Here is a 24,380-nt window from a genome sequence, read left to right as displayed (position 1 = left end):
CACAGCAAAAGCAGAAAAAAGTTGATCAACCTCTTCCACAGAAAATAAGAGAAAAACATTCATCACAGTCTGCACAGGTAGAACAATGCCCATGGGAGTAAGTTTTTCATGCAGCAGACAAAGAAGCCAATTCAGTAATTCAAAGTGGAAACTGGACAGTAAGTAGAAATAGCTGCTTATTAAAAAATGAAGTGCTAATATTCCCAGAATTAGCTTAGAGCTGAATGTGGTGAGCTTTTTAAAACTTTAGGTCTTTAAATCAATCCTGGATCTTTCCAAATATGTAATACCCAGCTATTATATAGCGTCATTTAATTCCACGGAACATTAAAAATAGGCTCTAAAAAAATAGATGGGAAAAGAGACACCGCATCAGACAGCCATGCTCGTCTAACAGGACAGTGGCCAACCCCTGGTAAGTCTACTGGTTTGAGCTATGATGTCCCATTGTACCAGTTTACTCTGAGTTTTGGGCTTCCTATGGAAGAACAGTTTTGCCAAGTTAGACCATGGATCCCATGGAGCTCATCTTCTATAGGAAACAGCAGATCCCTACAAGGAAAATAAAGACAGGACAAATGTGGAGCAAGGTTTTTTTGGCAGAGCTTTTGAACTTCCAGCTGCCAAGGGCTCAGAAAGTCCCATGGACTCATGGTGAGCAGCTTTTCTTTTTTTTTTTCTTTTTTTTTTTTTTTTTTCATGTATATAAATTTTAGCATCCCAACCAGGGTATGCTCAGGAGTTCTGCAGCTACCTGAGGGAAGCAGTGTCTTTCTGTTTGCTTCAAGTCTGTCTGAGCCACTATAATTTGGTGCACTGTTGTTCTTGTTTGGGAGAAAACTTGGTCCCAGTTCGCATTCTTAGTCCTCACCACTTTCCTTCTTGCCCCAGTCACCTTTCATTAAAGGGCTCCAGTCTCATTACTTCTCTCACAGAAGCTGTTCCATACTTCCTGTCCTTACTGCCCTTCTCCAGCTCTTTTGTATCCCAAAGTGTTTCAGAGTTGAGTGCAGTGGCTGCATATTATCTTCTCATTTATTCTCTATTTCCCTCTTAGACATTCCTAAATCCCCGATTGCTGTGAAAACTGAACTGACACTTCAGGGACTCAGAAGTAAATTTTTTTACCTGGGGTAAGCAGAGCTCATTAGGCCAAATGATCCTCATTGTTCTTCTTGCCCTTATCAACTGCAAATTAAATTGCCATCCTTTAACCACATTATTAGATTCAGTCAGTATCAACAGCCTCATAATTTGCTTATGATTGCCAGTTCAGAACAGCCATCCTTTAAAGTACTGAATTAAGTTCCTTTTCTCTTGTGACTCCCAAACCTCTGGAATTTCCCCCAAATCCCAAAATTTATTAAAAATCAGTAGGCTTACTGGTGCAGGTTAAGTGTTTCAAAACTGACAATGCCAGCACATGCTCCTCATCACTTTCTTATCTTACTGGCATGGGGAGTATTTCATTACTGTTGCAAGAAGTGAATTACTTCTTACAGCTTTTTCTCTTACCAAAAATATAATGTCTTGAGAGACAGATAGCCCCACTGTGTTTTGAGATAAAGAGCAGGTCATTTTTCTAGAATTCCAAAGAATGAATTTGTGTTTAAAGTTTCCATGCTACTAAAAGATTCCATCTCATATTTTCTGAAGCTTAATGATCAAATATTATTATGCTCCTTCCAGTTGCTCAAGTTCTTTCTTTCTCTCCTCTCTCCTTCCTCACACTCAGTGTTTCTTACTTGTCTCTTGACTAATCCAGCAGCTGTTCTCACAATGCTCCTGAACCACCAGGCTGTCTGTAACCTGCCGTTTACCTAAGAACACAGGAAGTAAAAGAATCAGTAAAATGTGGAAACGTACTTTAAGTCCTTCCTCGAGGTCAGATCAGCTATTCCCCAGGGGGTGTGCAGGAGTAGGTGTCTGTCTCAGCCTTGCTTTGCAATCTGTCCAGCTTCATGCTTGTGGGGCACGGGCAGGAATGTGACTTTCCCGGTAGCAGTGGGAGGCATGGGGAGTTCCCCCTCCTGGTGCCTCCAGCCAGACAAAAGTGCAGCAGGGAAAAGGAACTGGGCCCAAGCTCTCATCACCTTGGCAATTAAAAAACCTCCAAAAAGCCCAGGGACTCTTGTGTTTAATAGGAACCCCTCCACTCCCTTTTTCGCCTGGACAGTAGGATCCCCCCATGCCTGCGGCTGAATCCCAACAGGACAAAGGGACGCAAACAGCAGTACCTGTCCCCAGCCGGGAGGCTCATTTGGGACACTGTGCCTGGTGTCACTCACCAGCTCCTCCTTGGCACAGACACTTCAGCTCACTCTCCCAGTGCCTCGCTATTCCCTCTTGCTGTTGGGGAAGCTGCTTACTTTAGCGCTCTGAATCAGCTGCTGGAGCCAAGGGCTGCTGAGAAAGCACAAAAATGCCCAAGTTAAGCACTTGGTGAAGTCCAGAGCTACCTTTAACCCCAGGCTGCACATGGCTAGAAGACAGACTGCTTATGTCTGGGGCCCAGACATAAGCAATGGCATCTGTGATCCACCTGAAAGTCTCATAAATGAAGTTCCCTCATCATCCAGACTCAGGTTTCTAACCTCTGTTGGTTTGGACTCCCACAACAGCACACATGGCCACAGTCAGTGTTGTGGGAAAGTTACTGCTGTTTGTATCTGTTCAATGCCACTGGCAGAAGTTATTTGCCTCTGCTGAGCTTCTGAAGTATTGTACCAGCAAAGGTGTGGCCCGCAGGACCAAGGCAGGGATCATTCTCCCGTGCTGGGCACTGGTGAGGCTGCACCTTGAATCCTGGGACTAGTTCTGGGTGCCTCATGACAAGAAAGACATTGAGGGGTTAGAGTATGTCCAGAGCTGGGCAGGCTCAGCCTGGAGAAAAGGATACTCAGAAGGGAAGGAAGTTGTAGCCAGGTGGGGGTTAGTCTTTTCACCCAGTTAACAAGTGACAGGACAAGAGAAAACAGCCTCAAGTTATCCCAGGGGAGGTTTAGTTTGGATATTGAGGTCAATTTTTTCGTGGAAAGGGTGGTCAGTCATTGAACAGGCTGCCCATGGCAGTGGTGGAGTCACCACCCCCAGAGGTGTTCAAAAATGTGTGGATGTGGCACCTGGGGACATGACTTAGTGGTAACCCTGGCAACACTGGGTTAAGGGTTGCACTCCATGATCTTGGAGGTCTTTCCCAGCCTTAACAATTGTGTGATTCCATGATCCAGCAGCCTGCTCTTGCTCTAAGCCTTCAGCAGCTTCTGGGCTAGAGCTCTCAGGAAAGCCCTAGAAGCCACTAGCATGGGAAGGACTGACAAGTGCTAAGAAAGAATTGCTTGCACCAAGCCTTCAGAGTGAGGGTTTTTTTTCCTGGTAGGCACACAGAGAGAATCATAGAATCATTTAGGTTGGAAAAGATCTCTGAGATCATTGAGTCCAACATCTGACTGATCACTACCTTGTCAACTAAACTACAGCTCTGAGTGTCACATCCAGTTGTTTCTTCAACACCTCCAGGGATGGTGACTCCACCGTGTCCCTGGGCAACCCCTGCCAATCTTTGACAACTTTCTGTGGAGAAATTCTTCCTGATGCCCAACCTGAACCTCCCCTGGTACACCTTGTGTCTATGTCCTCTTGTCGTGGTGTTTGTCACCTGGGATGTGTCTGATCCCCCAGCAGCACTGCCACCCACCCAGCTCGTGTACTTTGAGAAACATCCACTCTGCAGTTGCTCCTGCATTTGCTCCACCTTATTATTCAGTCTTTCACCCAGACTCAGCCCCTGCTGTGGAGGCTGCCTGGTTGTGTCCCCCCGAGAGCCACTTGTGCCCAGGTCCTCTCTCCCAAGCCACATTCCCTTAGAGCACCTCCTCCTGCTTCTCCCCACACTGCCTGCAGCCCTTTAATCCTCCCTAGCTGGGTTCCTGTAACCTGATCACCAACCCCAGGAGTTAATGACTTCTTTGCCATCTGAAGTTTATGAGTCCTGTTTCAAGCTGGAAGAAAAGAGAGCTGTGGGGAAGATATCCATCCCCTTCTCTCAGCATGGGGAGGACCCAAGTTGTGTTTCTCTTCTAAAATTTCTGAAGAAGGATTAATGTTTTGAAGGCATTTGCATGAACAAATTGAAATGTCTTTGGTTGTATCAGTTAAAGCCTTATTTCTGACTTCATGCAACAATCAATGGCAGTGTGTAAAAAGAGACAGATGGAAACTGGATGTGCAGAAGCAATACCCTCATTTTAATTCAATTTAATTAAATTAATGGTATTTCTCTGGCAGTATGATGGGCAGAGGCTGCTTAGCCTGGATTCCTGGATGGCAAAGTATGGCTTAAGATATTATATCAAAGAGATTCTAAGAGAAAAAACAGTTAAAAGAACATTTTCTGTCCCCTTGCAGAGGGTCAGCAAATTAATCACTGTTATTGTTGACTAAGTAATTTTTTCTTGACAGCTGTGCCCTTCAAAATGACATCAGGGGAAACTGAATCCATTTGCATTACTTCAGCTGGCCAAATCACTGCAGAAAGTTGAAACTAGTTCTGAAAAAAACAACGAGGAAAACAGGGACATCAGTGAACTTTGAATGACAGAATAAATGGGCTATTCTGAGCACTCAGCAAAGTGTATTTACTGTTTTTCAAAAAATGTTAAGATTATTGTTTATTGACTTTCTTGAGAAGCAATGAAATCTCCTGCAATTTTATTTTTAAATATCATTTTACTACCCAACAGCAATAGTAAATCCATAAAATAACACATTTGACCAGGACTATGGAGTAAAAAAAAATATTGTTTGCTTTGTACATTCTTATTAGTCTTGGCTAAGATGTTATAAAAGCAGTATCTTTTAACACCTTTTATTATACAAGGGTCAAGGGGTTTTTATGTTTCTTAAAGAAAGCTTCAAATAGCCCACATAGCGGGTTCCTGCATCTTTCATATGGCTGCTGTATAAACAAGCCCATTTTACACAGGAAATGACATAACCATGTAAAAGTGTACATGGAGTTTAGGCACATATTCAAACACTAATGGGAATGCATTGTTTTCAATGGCATACTTTTATGTTTACCTATTGAGCTTAGTACCCATATTTTAGCCAAATACAACAAAAATTATCCACACATACCTGTCTTATAGTGTACTGTTTATTTGAAATGTAGACCTTCACAAAGACTCTCGTGGGACAGATAATGACCCTAAAAGTAAATACAAATGAGGCATTCTCAGTGAGAGAGTGAAACCTGCCATCATAAAGGTGGAAAGCTAAACTTTTAACCTGTATTGCTTTACAGCTCAGGTTTCTGCCATCCAGTTGGTCACACCAACTCACCCATGGGAAGAAAGCTGTAACAATAATTTAGGGTGTCTATCTTAACACATTGTATAATGACCAGGCTAAAGAAAGTAGTGCCAAACTCCTGCAGTCATAGAATCAGAGAATCACCCAGATTGGAAAAGACTTCCACTAAACCACATCACCAAATGTCACATCTGTTTGTTTGCTGAACATTTCCAGGGATGGGGACTCCACCACTTCCTTGGGCAGTGTTAAGGTTCCCTGTTTCTCTCCAGTTTCAGTGCTGAGTGTCAACTCCAGGGTGTGCCTTATTCCTAAATCTCTGGGTTTGGAGGGGAATGAAGATTGAATGAACCCTGCCTGGGTCTTTCTTTTGTGCTCATCCATGCCATTCATGTACCTCGGGAAGTTTCAGTGCCTGTTTCTGTTCACATGCCCGGTAACTGAAACTGCAGATTGCTGTGTAAAGTCTTGACAAGGTAGGCAACAATTTGTGAAAAGACAGAAGTTTGTGACAGGGGATTCCAATGCCTCCAACAATGTACCAATAAAGCACCTATAGGCTAGTACACATTTACACCACGGGGAAAGTCAGTAGAGCATTCCAGAATAAAATAGTGTTGAACCACAATTCCCAAACTTATCAAAAAATTTCACAATGTAAATGCAAAAGGACACTCTGGACATCACAATACTGGTTTATAACTAATGCTATAAACCAAGAATACTCAATTTAAGACCTAAAAGTGAAAAAGAACCTACCCTATTCCTATGCCTACAATTATAAATTCCTCACTTTGAGCTGAATCAAACTTGAGCAGTGCCAGGGCTGTCCCTTCTGGGGACATTTGAGAGATCAGCCAAGCAAACTTAATGTCACGTTACCTCCTAACTTGGGCACTTGGGCTTAAACTGCTTCTGTTTTGGCCAAACCCATTTTTGAAGCAGTAATAATCCATTATGATTCTAGCATTTTACTGTCTGTAGTTTCAAATTTGTTTAAACTCATACTACAGACCTGCTGGTAGTTTGTTTTTTTATTTTCCTTTCTAGGTATAATTCCCACCAAGCAGAATGTAGGCTTTTGAATGATTACCAAAGGGTGTTTTTTAAGACGTTAGTTTGTCAGTATTTCTTTTTTTTTTCCTCAGATCATACTGCTTGCTTTGGGATAATTGCAAAATACATAATGGCATATTTTTCCATGTAGATGCTGCTACATACTCAATTTAAATACAATTTACCTGACCCTTTATCTTGCTTTATTCATGCATTGAAAAAGTCATACAAAGACACCAAAAAAGAACCTCAGAGAGGTTTATATCTACTAGCTTTTAGAAACTTTCTATTGTGACCAGCCTCACCAGAACTCTCAGGCTGGTCACCAGCTCTGCGGTATGAAGTGAATTTTCCTCCTCAGATTTCCAAACTATCATGCCTTGTATGTAACACCAGTGCTCCCATCCACCACAGTTGTTGCAGCACTTGATGAATCCAGGTAGTATGGAAGCAAACTCTCCGTGCAGGCAGTCCTAATCCCAGGAGTTAACTTGTCTTAACTTAGATTTGCTTCAAGTGTATTTAAATAGGCAGTATTTGCTATTTTAAACTGATCACCCTGAGCCGTTGAGGAATGTGCCTGTGTGGTTAATAACTGGCATGGCACAGCTGTGTCTCATACGTCAGAGCAGAGACTTCCTTGGGAATGTGCAAACAGCATTCCCAGAGAGTGGGAGCAGCACTTGACTAAGGAAGAAAGGAGACAACCCTTTGTCATGGTCATCTAGCAAACCTCTCCCAGAGATAGCTGGACCCAGTACTAGAGGAAGCTGCAAACACAGCTGAGAACAGCCAGGGGCAGGAAAAGAACTGCTTGAACAGATCGGGGGGAAAAAAGCCTGAGCTGCCCTCCTGGCTTTAGACTCGGCAGGGGAATGTTTTCCCTCCGACTATAGCAACAGTAAAAATCAGCAGTATCTAAATCAGCTTTTGGTAAAGCTTAGACTTGTAGTTTTGAAAGACTGGCCAGTGATTAGCAGTTAGTGCTGCGCCCAGCCTAAGGCTCCGTGAGGATGAGGAGGAGCAGGATCTGGGAAACACACACTGAGAGTCCAGAAGGGAGATGGAGAATCCCTTTGGGCAGCCCTGACCCATCAAAAAGACTCACCAAATGTCTGAATTTCTCACACGCTTGTTAAGAAGTAGCTTCAAGTGCTTGTCATCCTTCATGCCTGCTGCCCTGCACGCTGGGGACTCACTGTCCCGTCAACGGCAGCTTTCTGATCCTCAGGTTTGCAGCAGGCAGGCAGTCCCTGCAGGCAGAAAACCAGGCAGTGTCAGCCCCTGCAAACCAGGCAGTGTCAGTCCCTGCAGGCAGGAATGACAGCACTGAGCAAATCCCACAGACCAAATCTCCCTGCAGGGCTGTTCTGCATCCCCAAGCTGCAGGTGAGGGCACAGGGCAGGTCACTTGCTCAGGGGTTCCCCAGGTGTCTGGCAGCAAGGCTGCTTATCCAGGTACGTTAAGCTGGTTAAAGGCTGAGCTGCCCAGAGAGTGCAGGAGGAAGGGCAGAGCTTTATGTCACTGTTTATGGCCATTGACCAGGAGAATTTAGGATGGTTTGCTGCTGGTGTGATCGTGAGAATGTCCAGACTGCAGTACTGAGCAGAAGGGGACTGTACTCAGCTCCCTGTCTCTACCCACGCCAGTGATGCTGTGCAGAGCCAGGAAATCTTATGACTAAACCTTTGCATTTATATTTTGTACTATTGATAAACTCCTTCAGTAATCTCTGATGGTTCATAGGACCTTTCTCATCTGTCTGTAGTTGAACATTTGGTACCTACTTTTGTGGGTGGAAACATGCAGGGGCAATCCCATTTATAATCCATGTCTGTAATAGATAAAGAGGATATACATGCACATAGCCCTTGGAGGGTGGAATAAAAGGATACCAAAGTTCCTTTGCATCTGAATAACTCATTTTTGCCCCAAACACAGAGTTTCTCTCTGTGGCAGCAAAATACACAGACATGTTTTGCATACCTCTGGTACCCTGCTGCATGGAAAAGTTCCTTTCACTTGTATTTATTGTACAAAAACATAAAACAATTTCTTAATTGTGTTATAATTATGCAGAGTTGGACAGCTAGGCACAATGCAGCACTGTGTCAATAATTTATTACATCTTATGCCATAATTGAACAATTTTGCTATGAGCATTTGAGAACAATTTGGGCCTTATACAGAATAATATATTTTGCTACATAATAATGGAAAGGTGGATACTTAAGAAAGATATGTAGCTTGGAGGAAAACATACATAGAAGCAAATACCTCCTGCCTCACCTATCTTCGTGTAAAACTTAAAACTAAACCAACATATTATATTTAATGACCCCTTTTTATATATGCATAGTTTCAAGAGCTAATCAGAAACAAATCATATTACAGTGCAACTATTTACACCAAGATGGGGGCACACCAGAATACAACTCTTCTCAACGTTGGGACTCTTCTCACATTTATGACTGAACAAACCACATGGGAATCAGACAGAAATTCAGTCTCAAGAACAATGTTCAAGGAACAAGCAGGTCATATCCATGGCTCATTGATAACACCTCTATCCACTGCCTCGAGGCTAAAAGCAGGAGGTCTCAAGGTGTAGAGGTATCGTCTTCTCTGTCATGGACTTCACTCTGAGTCAGTCCTGTGTTGCCAGCGGCACAAGGCCTTAAATCCAGCTGCGTGACAGCATCCAAATGCTACTGAAATATGTCCAGGGAGAGACATATAGAAACACTGGATTTATTGCTACATCCTTGTAAACATACTTACCCTAGGGATAAGAAATCTAGTTAACCTTGTTTGAGGAGATGTTATGTCCAATGTGTCATATTACCTTTCATAACATATTCACATGAGCAACTGTTCTGCTACCTACAACCACACGACTCCACCACCATGTCCTCGTACTGCTTGTAGACCACGTTGTTTGCAGAGTCAATGAAAAGGATGCTGATGGGGCTCAGCCGGGTTGGGACACAGCAAGTCGGGGGCGTGGATTCGGGGTCCATCGAGTTCATTAATGTCTGGATAACTGCATGGTTGGTGGGCTCCAGGTGGGATCGGAGGGGGAATTCACAGAGCCCTTCACAGTGATACGCCTCATACTCCAGAGGGGCTATTATCCAGTCATCCCAGCCCATATCCTTAAAATTCACATGGAGGGCTTTTCTGTTACACCTCGCCTTTAGATTCTTGGTGGGCCTCTTCCCTTGCCGTGTTGCTAGAGGAGCTCTTCTCTTCCGCCTCTGGTTGAACAAGTACTCATAAACAGTTTTGTCATCTTGGCCAGATCTAGCTTTGATTTCATTGAAGAATAAATCTCTTTTTTTTGTCCTCCCAAACACCAAGAACAGAGCCTTTTCATTGACCTGTCTTCCTGTTCTATTAAATCCCACACTCCTGAGATCAACAGCTCTGCCCCTGTCAAAAGTTTCCAGTTCAAAACACAAGTTAACCAAGTTTTTAAAGTTTCTGAAAAGTTTCCAGATGTCAAACACTTCCCACTTGGGTGTATCGGTGATACTGACAGTCCGAGAGTCCAAGAGTGTTGAGGCTTGTCTGTTTGTAGAGCAACTAAATAATTTTACTTGGGAAGTTTTTCCAGAAGAATGAGACTTCCATGTATCAGAAGGTTTTTTTCTCAATATTCGAAGCTCTGCTCCCAGCAAACCATCTTTTTCTAATGCACTGATGTCAAAAATATATTTTTGTTTTCTTATAGTTGGTGCTCGCTCATCTGAAAAAAGCACACAGATTTTTAAATGTATATCAAGCAGAGACCAATATAATTTATTCAGTTCTTAACGGTTATCCTCAAATTTGCTTATAAGCTTCGAAGTTAGCCCACTGAACAGAAAGAGCAATTTTTGTCTAAGGGATCAGCTCCATGCAGGGACTCAGAAGAACTCAGGGACTCACCAGAGAAGTGAGTTTCTGAGTCTGCCTTGTAGAAATCTCATTTCTTTCACCAGTGGGCATTTTCTGCCTTCAAAGTTGTGATTAGCCAGTTGAAAAATAATACTTTTTCAGGGCTGAACATTCACAGGACCTATTCACCACTTTTATCCTACTTAAATTACTGAAACAGAGCTTCCGTGGTGGCCAGGTCTTATGCTGGCTCCAGACATGAGCAAATCTACCTTTAGACGATACAATAGTGAATTAGTCCTTTAAAACCAGAATCCCCAGGAAGTGCCAAACACTAGGATAATTGCCTAATTGGCTAAACCCCACATGATTCACACTTTTCAAACTGGGCAGAAAAACATTCCTCTCTTTATGCTGACTTTACTTTATGCTTGCTTCAGCTGGTGAGGAATATGGCTGAGCCAGCCTTCCAGTGACATGACATTACCAGTGCCTTCCAGTGGCAGGCTGGGAACCTGCTGGAGGCAGCACTTGTGAGCAGTGTATCCCCCCCTTCCCAGCAGCCAAGCCATTAATGAAGAGATGGCAAACAAATCCAGTCCTGGTGAGTCTTTCATCACAATTCCTTCAGCAGCTGTGTTGCTTCCTTGAGAACGTGACAAAACTCTTACAAATGTCACTGGAAGCAACATGGGGCTCCCACAGCAGAGTGGTGAGGTGAACATCATTCATTGGGAGGCTGGTTATTTCTACTGTGAAAGCAAACACTAGCCCAAATTTCCAAAAATGTTTGGAATGGCAATGTTGAGCTGCAAGTTCTGAAGTACTGGATGTCATTACCCTTGGTAGCCTGTGCTGAGCTGTGGGCTCCCAGGTGGTACCTGAAACTTTTACAGATACACCCAACCCACAGGATAATGACTCCTGGGTCTGCAGTGTAGTTCCTTACAATTCTACCTTGAACAAACCAGACTGGCTCTTTCATACTGAAACTTGTGGGGTTTTTTCACAGAATAGCTCTGTTCTTAGCATATTATATGTTTTTAGGCACACTACAATCTAACATTAGCTGTTTCCATGAGCTAGTTTCCAGCTAGCTAGAAAGAAAATAAGACAAAAATGTGAAACGTTTTTAAACACCTAAGCATGCAAAGACTGATTGATTTTTAACATTATGCATTTAAAATATTTCCTAAATGTTTTCTTTGGCTTCCACACAACCATCTAGTTCTGCCTGTAAATGAGTTTTCCAAGATAATGCAGGAGGACAAAATCTGCAGCAAAGTTGTGTGATTTCATTTACATTGAAAAGAGCTATTTGACTTTACCAAAGTATGATTATTTTCCAGTACTCTCTGTATTTATAAACACACTCAGGCATCTCTCTCTGTCCACATTCACTCACACACAAGCTCTTTTCTTACCTTGTCCTTTGTCTATAAAGCTGGTTATTGTATTGGCAAGTCCAGCCTCCAGTTTTACACTTCCATTAACACCCTTTCTTTCTGCATCTGAGAGAGTCCTGTACAAAGAGAGCATGTATTCATGTGGCGTTATCGGGGGATGTCGGAAAGTTTCCTTAGCTTCCCTCTGGGTTACAGGCTCTTTAGTCTTTTTGGTTTTGAAAGAATCAGAGTCAGTACTGCTTGTGCCAGTTTTTTTCAAAGCCACCTTGCTGCTAAGATTTTGAACCTTTGGGGTCACTGTCCTTACTCCAGAAGGTCTGCTGGGGAGATGTCCTACCTTGGCCTCCGTGGCTGCTGTTTTTGAGGGAACCTTCTTTGACTCATCATTCTTGGCCAGCAGAGCTCCAGCCTGAACAGCACTGCTTTTAGTCCTGGCCTTTGAAGTCCCAGCACTGTATCCATGGCTTGCAGTCCTCAGTGTACCTGCCCGTGCGGGGTGATTCCTCTCCTTTCCTTCGGGTTTCAAAAAACCTAGTTTAGATCCTGGATTACCCTGGCCTGCTTCAGAATTACTCAGCGCTCCAGGAACTAAATCCAGAGACAGCCAAGTCAAATGCCAAAGCAGTAAAGTGAGAAAATGCAGGATTTTCATCCTCTGGTCTTCCTCTGAATGCCACTGAAGAAAAAATCAGAAAAGGTTCCTCCAGTTTGGCAGAAGATAACATGAAAGAAATTAAAAACCAAAGTTAGCAAAAACGGTTTTCGTTTCAGATTAAAACATTTCAAATATCGTTGTTCAATACTTGTATCCAGTCCCATAGTGGAAATGCTCATGTACTCAGATACAATCTCCCCTGACTTCAGTTAGCAGCTACAAAGAACTTGTTCTTGAAAAGAGAAAGTTTACCACCTCGTTTTCTTCTGTAAAACTGACTGAAAACTTGAAGGAGTCTTGTTTAAATCCAAGGGTTTTTTTTTTTTTTCCAAGAAGGAAGAATGGCGTAATGCTGCCTCTGTGTTAAAAGGTTTTTTTAAAGTTTTGAGTTTTGAATCCTTTCCAGTGAAAATATTTCACACACAGAGACCTGCAGGTGCTCAGAAATCTTTTACAAACCTGAACCCTGGAATTGGAAACGGAATTCCAACAAACCTATTTAATTACTCTCTGATGTCATGCTGTCTAAACTAATTTAACTGCGATATATTTCTTTAAAAAAATCTTCTTTACCCTTTTCATTAGCATGAGTCATACTCTGCCTCATGTGAAACAGCTCCACAGGCTCAAAACTCCAGAGGATGCCTTTTCAAGTGGCAGTATGACCTCTGCCTCAGCCCTCCATGAACTTCACGTTTAGACAGGACAGACTGCAAAATCAACAACTAAGAGCTGTCACACAGTCCACTGGACACTTACATGAACTAATTTAGAAATAATTCATGTAGCTCTTTTTCCAGAGACCTGTAACAGTGGCTTCACTTCGTCCCCCTGTGACTGAAGGGCTGCGCTGTAACGCAGGCGCTTAACGAGGGTAACATTTAATTTTACACAAACACAACAGGGCCGTGCCCGCAGTCAGTGTATTTTGGCTTATTTATTGCTGTGCTTAAAAAACCCGTGTCAGCCCAGCTGGAGAGGCAGCTCCTGCCGGAGGGGATGCCCCGCGGGGCGGGCGCGGTGCGGCGGGGCAGCAGTGCACCCTGCAGGCAGCCATCCTCCTCCTCCTCCGCCTTCTCCTCCAGAGCCTCTCGGGAGCTGGAGACAGGCCGAACCCCGTCCTTCCTCCCGAGACAGCTGAACACCGGCCTTTGTCTTAATTTGAGGTGCAAAATATCCAAGAGCTGCGGACCCCGGGGCCCCAAGAAGGCTGCAGGTCAAAACCAGCGCTCCTCATGGTCTGGGTCCTGCAGCTCTGAGCCATCCAGAAGAGAGTGTGGAGCAAGTGTGTCTTTCATAAGCTGCAAAAACTGAACTGTTCTAAATGAGCCTTTGGGAAAAGAGGCACTGGGCAGGACTCAGCAGGGATTACTGGGACCCATCTCTCATCTTGCACTGATGCTGAGCCCAGTCCCTCTCCTGCAATTGCTTTTCTTTCTGAGTTAAGATGAAGGGGGAAAGGTACTCTGCTTTTTAGCTTGTTCTCTGTGTGCCGTAGCATTCCCCATCCACCCTGACTAGTATCAGAAACACTGAACTGCTTTGTGAAATAACAACCTGCATGACATGAGGAGCTCTGAATGCTTCATTTGTTTTGATGGAGGAACTGAAGAATAGAAGAGCTCAGTGATTTTACAGATGTCACAAATAAGGTAGATTCAAATCATGATCCTCCTGATTTTGATCTAATGGCTCTTCCTCTGATATCAGTTGCGCTTTTGATATTTCCCTACAAAATAAAGCTTCTCCTGGGAGTTACCTCTGGTGAAACCATTCCCCAGCAGTCAGTCCACACCATTCTGTGGCCCCCCAGCCATGCCATCACTTTATCCTTCCCATGTTGCCCACCTTTCTGTTGGGTGGTGTGCTGTGTCATGTTCTGTACCATGGGGGTATGAATCAGCTTGCCAGTAAGCCACAAAAGTAGCTAAACGTTGAGTTTCCACTTTTAATCTATCCAGCTTCCAGTTTTCACAATGCTTGTAAGAATTTAGTATCTTTAAAAGGTTGTTTGCTCTATCAAACTTGGCTGAAATTTGCAAACAGATTTACAAATTATTTAAGAGATGGACATGAAAGAACAGGAGGTTGGACAATGTGATTACATGGGCCTTGTCTTAGTAAATCAGATTAAAGCATGATCATTCAAATATTTACATGATTGAGATTAAAATATCTTAGTGGGCTGGACAGAGCTAGACAGAAAGAAAAAGGACAAGCAAGCAAAACAAGGTGTGCAAACTCATCTTACTCTTTAAAATAGGCTCTCTTAAAGCAAACTCCATCTCAGTGCTTGGAACCACAGGAGTATGGATGCTGTAGAATGCACTGAGCTCCACAGACCCCAGAGTGGAATGCTGACCTTGAACAAGACCCACAGACTGGGGGGGGTTCCTGTGAACCCTACACCAAAGTGGAGTTATTCCAGCTGGCTAAAATCAAACTCCACTGGTATCTTCAATATGTAGCAAGAAACCCTCCTGCTGGTGAGGCTCTGGATACAGGACACAGTGGAAGCAGTATTCCAAGCCTCTCGCTGCTCGCCAGCGGCCCATTTTCTGTGCACCCTCCAGGGGCTGGGCTCACGTAGCCCACCTGTCCTTCTCGGCCAGTTCTGTGACAGCAGCTCCTCCCTCACACCGTGTGTGTAGGGATTTGAAAACGTGTCCCTGCTCCCTGGAAGTGCACTGCCTCCTGTTCTCCAGATCCTGAGATTATCCCTCTGTGAGCTGTGACGCCTTCTCAGACAATCTCAGCGAGCCCTTCTGGACGTCCAGCATGGTCTAGAGGAAGGGATCACTCTGGGGAGCCAGAGGAAGATTTCATAGTGTTAGAAACATTGCCATTCACTGAAGATGAACAGCTCCACTGGATATGCGATGCCAAGAGTTAGAATTTGTTCTCTGCTGCAAACTTGCAGTTGAAGCTGCACATGGTCCTTATTCTAGTGTAAAGCTGAAGTCTTTATTCTAGTGATCTATCAGGAATTTCATTGTCCTTTCCCAGGTGGACTAATTTCCCGAAAGGACTTACAGGATTGAGTTAACTCCATATATTAGGCCATTTGCTGTCACATTGTTTTGCTTATTGAAACTGATTATCTTTCTATTTCAGTGAGGATTTAGACCTCTGTAGACCCCATAGCTCTTGGGGGACTGTTTTTTAGAAGTGTGAAGTTATAATTTTAGGAAGGAACTTAACTGTTCTGTGGTTTTCCAAAGTGAAAGAATTACACAAAACGTACGGATGTTATAATTAAAACTTGCTTGTCTTGGGCCAGAGCAAAAAAAATGTAATGTTTCTACTTCCATGTGAAGGTGGTTAATTTTAAAACACTGTGCTACAATGTTGTGATGTTAAATTAAAAAAATTAGAAGTCCAAAGAAATAATAGTGTCATTAGTTATCAAGAAACTTGGCTACATCTGCAAACAGCAGTGAAGCATAAAGCACAGAATCTTAGAAACATGGAATATCCTGAGTGGTAGTGTTATTTTGGTTTCTTGATTCCACAACTCTAATTCCCCCAACTCTGAATTAAGTGGATTTTTCCCCCTAATTTTTGGTACCTCTGCCTGTTACCAGTTAGAAAAATTCAGGGTTTGTTTCAAGCTTCTTCAAGCCTATTCACTGAGAGAGACCCTCCATGTGGCATACAATGCTAAGTAGCCAGAGTTCCTTTGATAGGTATTGTTCATCTTTGCAATAGAAGCACGTTCAAGTGATTCAAGATTTGAGAGAGAGATTCAGATATCCCAAATTACTTAACTGACCAAAGAGAATTTTGGTGGCAATTAATTTATTTTACCTCTTAAAAAAAATCCAGAATGTCAGTGATGAAGCATTCACTGCCAAGGGAAAAAGCAGAGACTGAAAACAATCCAGTGTTATTGAGCAGCCAAATACCAAATGAAACATATTTTTAGCAATGAGGTTAACTAACTCCCAGACAATTCCCGGTGAAATGAGGTGCGTTCACTACCAGTTTTACTGACTACATTCTCTGCCGGCGCAGCGGAGCGGAAGCGCCGATCGCGGCCAGCGCTGAGCGCCGCGGGAAGGCCCCGCCGCCCCTCACGGAGCCTGCGCTGCCTCCCGGCGGCCCCGGGCAGGCCGGGGGAGCCGCTCCGCCCGCGGCCGGCAGGGCGGGACCCTCGGGGCGGGCGGAGCAGCGCCCGGGGCTGGGCCGGGCCGGCCATGGCGGGCAGCGCGGGCGATGGGGAGCGGAGCCCGGGCTCGCTGCGGCGGCGGCTGCGGAGCGCGGAGGAGGCGCAGCGGCGCCAGGCGGGACTGGTGCGGCAGCTGCAGGACGAGGTGAGAAGCGGCGGTGCCCGGCGGCGGGGAGGGGGTGCAGGGCCGCCCCTCGGAGGACTCGGCGGGAGCCCGCGGGGCCTTTCCGGGCAGGCGGCGCCGAGCTGGGGGCGGGGAGGCTCCGGGAGCGCCGCGGTCTCGCTGCCGAGCCCCTCCTGAGCCCGCTGCCTGCAGCATCGCTGCTGGTCGGCCCCCTCAGCAGGGTTTGTTCCGGGCAGGAGTCGGGCCGGTTTGCTTGCGGGGCAAGTTTGAAAACTCATTTCGGTCGCTTCAAGGACCCCCTTGAACAGCCAAACGTTGGCTCGGGGTGTGTGGGGGCCGTAGATCAGGTAGCGCTGCCCACACCTGTCCCATCGTTCTGTTTGCTGCTGCTGTCTCAGGTGAGCAGACAGTGCCAGGTATGAAAGAAACCCCGCCCCAATCTCTGTCACATTAAAATGAAGCTTGCCTATATTGCAGTGACTTCTTGTTGAGTGTATCAGCATCACTGTGCTTGGGCTGGACAGACTCAGAGAAAAGTTAATGTGGGGTGAGCAGTGGCTATTACAAGCTGCTTCTCTCATCTTCATTCTCTGTATCCATTCAGGTATTGGAGTACCAGACCTGGTGTCGAGAGCTGGAGCAGCAAGTGAAAGCTGGAGGGGTGAGTGTGCAGGTTCTGAACTATAAAGGGTGTATCTAATGTTCCCAAATGCAGATCAATAAAACCCCTCCATAAACCAATGACAGGAATGCAGATTTTTACTGTCAGAGGGTTTAGAGAAGTGCTGTGAGTTTTCCCACCAGTGTTTTGTCCCATTGCCATTCTTAAAGCAGTCAGCAGTCCCAGAAATGCCAGCCCAGAAAACCCAGTTGAGGATTTTAATTTTGTGAAAGAGTGATTCACTGGAATTACATTTGTCCTGGGTCTCAGGAGAGCACTGTGCTGCATGTTACGTGATACAGCTGTCCTGGAGAAAGAACCAATTGAAACAGCTTTTGGAAGTCAGGAAGGCTGGTGGTCAACATATAGAACTTTTCTTTCTGCTTCACAGCTAAAGTAAACCTAGAAGCCAAAGGGTGGAAGAATAGGACAGCATTCCCGGGCTTCAAGTCCAGGTCAGCACTTGAGGTCATGAACTGAAGACACAAAGCAGTGGGAGAGTGAGGAGTTACTCACACTAACACCCTTCCCCTCCCTTCCTCTCTATAATCACAACACTGTTACAGCTGGAAGAAGCCATGAGCTCCTGAGATACCCAGCAAATGGATGGGAAAATGGTAGACACTGACAGTGGTGAAGGAAACACCATCATTTGACTAAACATTTTTGCTTTCGTCTTAAAGGGATCCCTTCCAGGCAGGTGGGAAGCCACAGCAGACCACAGCCTGGAGAAAGCACTGCTTCAGGTGGAAGAGGAGCAGCAAAGGTACAAGGAAGAAGCATTTCTTCATACTTGGTATCCTGGATGCTCGTGGAAGTGAGGGAAACCTGTCGGTGCTACCTGGTCTCCCCAAGGGAAGCGGTTGGGCAAGCTGCTTTGAGAGGAGAAAGGTCCACAATCTGCTTTCTGTGGTGCAGTAATAGTGCTGTGTGCTGAATGGCTCTGCTTTGAGTGGGGTGTGTGTATTCTGGGTGAAAGATCCTTTTCCAGCCTAAGTTATTCTGTGGTTCAGTAGATGAATGACTGTGGACAATGCTAGAGAAAGGTGATACATCCAGTGACCATCAGCATGAAGAGGGGGCAAATTGTTACCTGTAGGCATCATCAAGGTTGAAGGGGAAGCCAAAATCATGGGTGGAGATTGAAGGCTCAAAGCACAGAGAAACAAATGAGGTTTTCATTACAGAGGGATCTTAGTTAACCCTGTAAAGTGCTTTTACTGCCCCTCAGACAACAAAATCAGTGTTGCGGGAGCTGGAAAATCACAGGGATGGTGCCGAGCTGTTGTTTAGTGGCCTCATTGCTGTTTCTCTCTCTTTCCAAGGTGTGAGAATCTGGCAGAAGTGAACACTCTTCTGCGGGAGCACCTTGATAAAGCCAATGAGGTTAATTCCGCCCTCAAAGAGGATGTTGGGAAACTGACGGTGGATTGGATGAGGGCCCGGGAGGAGCTGGAGCTGAAGGAGAGTGAATGGCGCAGTGAACGTGAGGTGAGGACGGGCTGTGGCAATGCCAGCCGTGATGCCGGAGGGGAATGCGTTTTGTTCCTGGCATGGAGAACTTGCTGTGTGGAAGCTGCGGCTCTGCTGAGGATGTACTGGTGCTGGACAGGGGTGTGGGAGGGAGGAGTGTCAGCAGAGGGTGCTGGGAGAAGATGCCCACCTTCTGTGACTGCACTGCTCGGTTGGGAAGACAGGGCAGGGCACTGTAGGGCAGTCACAGGAACACTTGTCTCTTTATTAGTTCCTAAATTCTTGTTTTGAGCAGTAGAGACTAGAGAGGTCTGTGTGTTCAGATTCAAAGTGGCCAACACAGGAACAAGACAGGTCTCCTGTACTGACTGCCTGTTGTAAGCCAGCCTGGCACTGGGCTTGGAGGTGCTTGTGTTTGTTTTCCTCTGCTGAGACTTTGAGGTGATGAGTCACAATCAGCTTGCTTTGCTGCTGCCCACTGCTACAGGAGAGGTGTGGATGTTCCCTTGGCAGGTGCTGTGGGCCTGTGTGGTACCGCTTCAGTCCTTGATGCCCCTGGTGCAGCAGTTATTAAAGGGCACCTGGTGATGGTGATTTACTCTCTCCTGTCTGAGAGATGTTGCTGTGACAGTGAAGGCTGAATTGGCATTTCTTTTTGTCTTTGCCTGCTTAGCTTTATGACAGCTACGTACGGGGGGAGCATGACCGTCTGCTCCGGCTGTGGCGGCAGGTGGTGACCTTCCGCCGCCACTTCCGGGAAATGAAGACTGCCACAGACCGGTGAGTGGAACCTGAGGCAAAGCTTTTCCTGCACAAAAAGTGCGGCTGGCTTGCATTTTGGTCCTGCTTTTTGAACCTTGACGTTGCATTAGTTACAGCAGAGGTAGGATTTCTCCTTTGGCAGTCAGAAGCAATGCCATTTAGCATGCCTTGGGGCTGTTCTCAGAAGAGTTGTTTGCTGCTGATCTTCAGATAAAGCTGAAGGACTTGTGCCATGAGGACTGCAGAGGCTCTGAGCAGGTGATGACTCTGGTGATGTGTGGCCATGTGAACGCAGGCACAGAAATGCGTGGACACCTGGGAAGAGACTCACTGAAGCTGTGCATGCAGCATATAGAGCGGTCCCTTTTATGAAATTATAAAAACCTGCCTTTAAAAACTCTTACCAGGTTTCTTTTTCCACTGCTGCTAAGAGAAAGATGATTAATGCATATTTTTTCCCTTTTCATTTCAGCATAATTTTATTCTGGTCAGTTTGTATCCACTTACTCCTCTTCCAGCATTGCTAAGAGAAAGAATAGTTCTCTACCCTGTTACTGCATTTGTCCAATTTCTTTTGCTTAGTTTGATAACTCTTTTTTATGATTGTTTTCTTGTTCTTGGGCTCTCTGAGGTTCTTTTCTCCTCAGAAAAATAGTGTAGCCATAATAGTACCTTCTGGTGTCAGCATGCACTTTCAAATTCAGGATTACTGTAAGCCATTTGTCTTATTTGATTATAAGTCTTCCCTATTGTGTAGAGTCTGCCTGACCTGCTATTTAGTCCTTGTGATTGTGTTTCTATGTTATAGAATTTCAGGCTTATTCTTACACCACGTTCTGAAATGTTTTATTATATAACAATAGTCTTGAGCCTCGTAGCAGTCCAGGTGGGGATGATAACAGAGCACTCAAGAACCCAGTGTATAAAAGCTGGGGATCTTGGTAAAATTCATGATATCTATTAATGATAATTAGAGTGTGGTAATAAGAGTAATTAGAGGTGCTTGAGGCCTTCTGGCCTGTGCCATATCTTACCTCTTATATCTGAGGGGAAAACAGACTCCACACTTGACTACCTGGTAAAGTCATTTAGCTGTCAAGATGTGTCCTTGTCCCCAAGTGTCATATGAATGACTTGTCCCCAACAAAGATGTCACCTTGCCTGCCAGCTCTTCCTGATGCATGATTGCATGCTTCAGAAGTGAGTCAGCTGATAAGGATGGAGTGAACATTGGCTCTTTCTTGGTTCCTCTTCAGGGATTTGTCAGAGCTGAAGGCGGAACAAATGAGGCTTTCTGGATCTATTCTTGTGAACTGCTCCCGCCTGAACTCCTGTGTGCAGCTCAGGGAGTCCATCCCTCTGGGTAAACCTGTCCTGAAGGATCAGGGAGAGCAGCAAATGGAACCAAAAATAAACCAGGCAGCTCAGGAATTGATAGCCTTACAAGTCAAGTGGGACATGGAGAAGAAAGAGCTTCAGGACAGGTAAAGGTGTTTTAACTTTGCTATTACTGACGTTATCTTTTGTGGCAGCTTCTTGGCTTAATAGACAGGCTGTGGTCACATTTAGAACAGCCCTGCCCAGGCCTGTGTCTGTCCCCAGTCAAACTCTTGCCTTCAACAGAGAAGATGGAAAAAAGTATCTGCCTGACAGAAATTCTTCCAAGTAAGACAACACTGGAAGAAAAGAGACGGCCTCTGATAGTACTTTTGCTGTTAGCTGATTCTTGATAAAAAATTGAATTCAGCATAAAGAGAGCTGTGTTTCTTGTACAGCCCTTTTACTGCTCAGGGCTATGCTGAACGAGTTGGGAGGAATTTGCCCAGGGCCATCATAAGCACTGCAGCACCTCTGTGCTGACAGTTCCTTGCAAGACTGAGTGCTGAGGCCTTTGGGGCAAGAAGTGCCATTTTGCAACATCAAGCTTATTAACCTGTAGAGATCAATACTGCCTTTGCCATGGTTTCTGGGTTGAACTTTGCTGTGCTATGCTTTGGGGAACTGCTTGGCTCTTTAACAGGTGCTGGTGTGCAAAGCTTTTGGAATGGCACGTAGACCTTCTTTTCTCAGGGTGATGGAGCTCTCAGCCTTGCTTGTACAGTCTCAGAAGCAGAACGAGGAGAAGGAGAAGACCATGAAAACACTTAACGACACAGTGGAGATTCTAGTATGTTTTACCTTTACCTGGGAGATAGCCCAGTGTTTGCTCTCCAGCCTGAACACAGAGATGTGGCTTCCTCAAGAGAAGCAGTGGTAAAGATGCTGTGTACGGGAACATCAGGCACCTTGCCAAAATATTCTGTGTGTGTTTGGCAGGTGTTGAGTCAGTCCAGATGCAGGCAGTGGCAGGGAAAGTGCAGACAGTTCAGGCATCTTCCTCTAAAGGGGTGGCACCAATGCTCTTCTGCCTCTGACTTCAGGTCTCTGGGCATCAGAATTCCTTGGAACTGACAATTTAATAGCAGTCTATAAAAACTAGTTTTTGGTCTTCCTCTTAGTTTTAACAGAGAAGAAATGGAAAAGATATGGGCAGGAATATACTGAAATCACTAGAGCTGAGACTTAGCAGTGAGACTGCTGTGAGGATGGAAATGCTGCAGATGGGAGCCCTGCCCACCCTTTCTTTATTCTGTTCCCAGGAATCAAGTTGGACAGAGAAAGAATTTGCGGCTTCATTGACTAACGCTGCCAAAGAAGAGAATCTTTTCCTTCAAAAACTCATTAAAAATATCACTGAGGTGAGTACAGACCTGGTACAGGGACCACATCCCTGTAAATTTGATTTTGAAGTACTTGAGGAAGGCAACAGACTGGCCTAGGGACTAGAGATACGTGTTGTGTACTGTGTTAACTGCCATTGCCTGTTTGATTTTTAGACTGCTTTTCTGACAACAGAACCTGTTCTAGCTTGTGAGCTGCTGTCCTGTAACTATTCAGTCATTAGAAGTTTCAGTACCTTTGCCTTCACCACCCTGCTAAGGTCTGTCTTGAACTGTGATTTCGGAGTGTGCTACTTGACATTTGTATTCCAGCATTTCTTGGGCAATTCACCCTCTTTGAGCAATGAGTATGTTCTTCTGATCTTTATGAAAGTTACTGACTCAGTCAATGCACTTGCCAGCTCTGTTCCTTCCCTGTGTATTCACTGACCATTGTAATCTCCCCTGAACTGCAACTTTCAGGGGTAACCTTAACTTAGTCCTAAAGTTCTCTTAATAGAGAAGGGTTTCATTGTCAGCTCTTCTACGCAGCTGCAAGAAAGTGAGTGTTCAGGCAGCCTCCAGTCACTTCACATTGTGAAGAGTAGCTGTATTCAGAAATCCCTGGAGTACTTGTCACAGGGACAAACCTTCTTTGTGGACTGAAGAAATGAGATAATAGAGTTTTTAATCACTCCAGGGTAAAGTGGGAGGAAAAGGAGAACAAGATAAAGAAAACCATGTAAAATCAGCAAAGACTAACAGCTGGATTTGGGCTTTCAGATGGTGTTAGACGACAGTGACAGCATGGTCAGCATTATCTGCACTGACAGTTCCCAGCATGCAGACTCTGGGGACATCTTCTCAGCTCCAAGATCTATTGATACAGGGCATGCCCTTGGATTGGTTCTGGAAGCACTGGCAAGGATGCGAGGGGCAACACGGGTGAGAACTTCTGTGTCTTCCCCAGTGGCCACAGGCTCAGTACTGAGGCCTTGCTCAGGTCAACACCTTTCCATTTGCTCAGCCACTTGAGGCACTTTTTCTCACCTTCATAGTCATGTTCCTGCCCTGCTTTGCTGGTCTTCCCAGCTCTGTATTCTACTGCTTTTCTCTCCTTGATGCCCACCCTGTCAGCACAGCTTTTGTCTCCAGGGGAGCTCTCTGTGCTAGCTGTTTCTTTGAACTCTCTGGAGCCACCTTCCCTGCTCCATATTGCTCATTTGTGCTCCTTCCCTGCCCGTTCCTGCAGGCCCTGAGAGAAGAGCTTTCTGCCAGGCAGGACTCAAACAACTTCCTGCTGCAGCAGCAGAGACATCAGGAAGAGAAGTGCAGGGAGGTGCAGCAAAGGCTTGAGCAATTGGAGGAGACATGTAAGAAGTCCAGCAGCCACCAACAGCACCTTCAGTCTTTAGTAGAAACACTCAGAAGGTGAGCATTTCCTCCTCCTCCTACATTCCACAGACAATCTGCTTCCAGGTCTGGGAGTTCAGAGGTGTCCTGGGTGAAGAAATCACCTGCCCTACCATGTGGAGGCCTCAGTGTGGCTCTCGAGCATCGTCTTGTCTGGGTTTTCCATGCTCTACTGTGACTCCCAAGGCTGGCTGGGAGGTGCACAGCCATGCTGGAATAGAAGATTCCTTCTTCTTGCTGTGCTGCTTCCCTAAATTCTGTTCTTTGTGTGCCCCTGCCCAGCCACTGCTTCTCACGGAAGGAAGGCAAAATCCTGCCTTCCTTTCCCTGGGCCTCTGGAGGATTTCCCTGGGAGGGAAAGTGCAAGGTCTTCCTTAGCCCACTGCCCCCTGCTCCATCCTGGAGTGCTGAAAATGGGATTGGTGACTCTTCAGGCCTCTTTCTACCTCTGACTAAGCCTTGTTTCTGCAGTGACTGTGCAAACCTTGAGAGAACTAGGGAAGAGTTACAGGAACAGCTTGGATTAAGGGAGCAAGAAGCTTCACGTCTGCGTCAGAGTAATGCTGAGCTGCAGTTGAAGGAAGAGTCAGCCCAGGCAGAAAAGGCAAAGCAGCAGGATGGGATGGAGAGAGTGCGCCATGAGCAGGAGCTCCTGTGAGTGCTAAAGCTTTCTCTGGCAGTGCTGGGCTTGATGAGGCCTAGTGTGAAGGAACAAATGGTGTTGCTCCTCTCTTGTAGTATAGACTGTTTTTCTATAAAAACCTCTTTCC

At 45.4% G+C, this 24,380-nt stretch overlaps 2 protein-coding genes across 6 annotated transcripts in view; one reads left to right on the top strand and one right to left on the bottom strand.

Annotated features, from left to right (window-relative positions):
• Positions 1-8,450: 8,450 nt before the first annotated feature.
• On the bottom strand, positions 8,451-12,756 carry GDF5 (growth differentiation factor 5). The gene is made up of 2 exons (XM_063404715.1): positions 11,674-12,756; positions 8,451-10,118 (listed from the first exon to the last, which is right to left on the bottom strand). The coding sequence occupies exons 1-2, from the start codon at positions 12,305-12,307 to the stop codon at positions 9,250-9,252; spliced, it is 1,503 nt and encodes a 500-aa protein (XP_063260785.1). The 5' UTR covers positions 12,308-12,756; the 3' UTR covers positions 8,451-9,249.
• A 3,361-nt stretch (positions 12,757-16,117) lies between these two features.
• The window catches only part of CEP250 (centrosomal protein 250), a 28,033-nt gene continuing 19,770 nt past the window's right edge, over positions 16,118-24,380 (top strand). For 3 of the 5 annotated variants that reach the window (XM_063404711.1, XM_063404710.1, XM_063404709.1), the window contains exons 1-11: positions 16,118-16,623; positions 17,207-17,263; positions 17,947-18,029; positions 18,589-18,754; positions 19,410-19,516; positions 20,755-20,982; positions 21,569-21,665; positions 22,138-22,236; positions 22,981-23,142; positions 23,450-23,628; positions 24,082-24,264. In XM_063404711.1, coding sequence (XP_063260781.1) covers positions 16,507-16,623; positions 17,207-17,263; positions 17,947-18,029; positions 18,589-18,754; positions 19,410-19,516; positions 20,755-20,982; positions 21,569-21,665; positions 22,138-22,236; positions 22,981-23,142; positions 23,450-23,628; positions 24,082-24,264 — 1,478 coding nt within the window. In that variant the 5' untranslated portion in view covers positions 16,118-16,506. Of the gene's footprint in view, positions 16,624-17,206; positions 17,264-17,946; positions 18,155-18,588; positions 18,755-19,409; positions 19,517-20,754; positions 20,983-21,568; positions 21,666-22,137; positions 22,237-22,980; positions 23,143-23,449; positions 23,629-24,081; positions 24,265-24,380 lie in introns of those variants that run through there. The other 2 variants (XM_063404712.1, XM_063404714.1) reach the window with 2 other exon arrangements.

The sequence above is a fragment of the Prinia subflava genome, chromosome 8 (genome assembly GCF_021018805.1).
Source record: "Prinia subflava isolate CZ2003 ecotype Zambia chromosome 8, Cam_Psub_1.2, whole genome shotgun sequence".
In the NCBI taxonomy this organism is placed as follows: domain Eukaryota; kingdom Metazoa; phylum Chordata; class Aves; order Passeriformes; family Cisticolidae; genus Prinia; species Prinia subflava.
The sequence above is the reverse complement of the archived record's forward strand: the minus strand, read 5'-3'. Positions and strand labels throughout refer to the sequence as shown.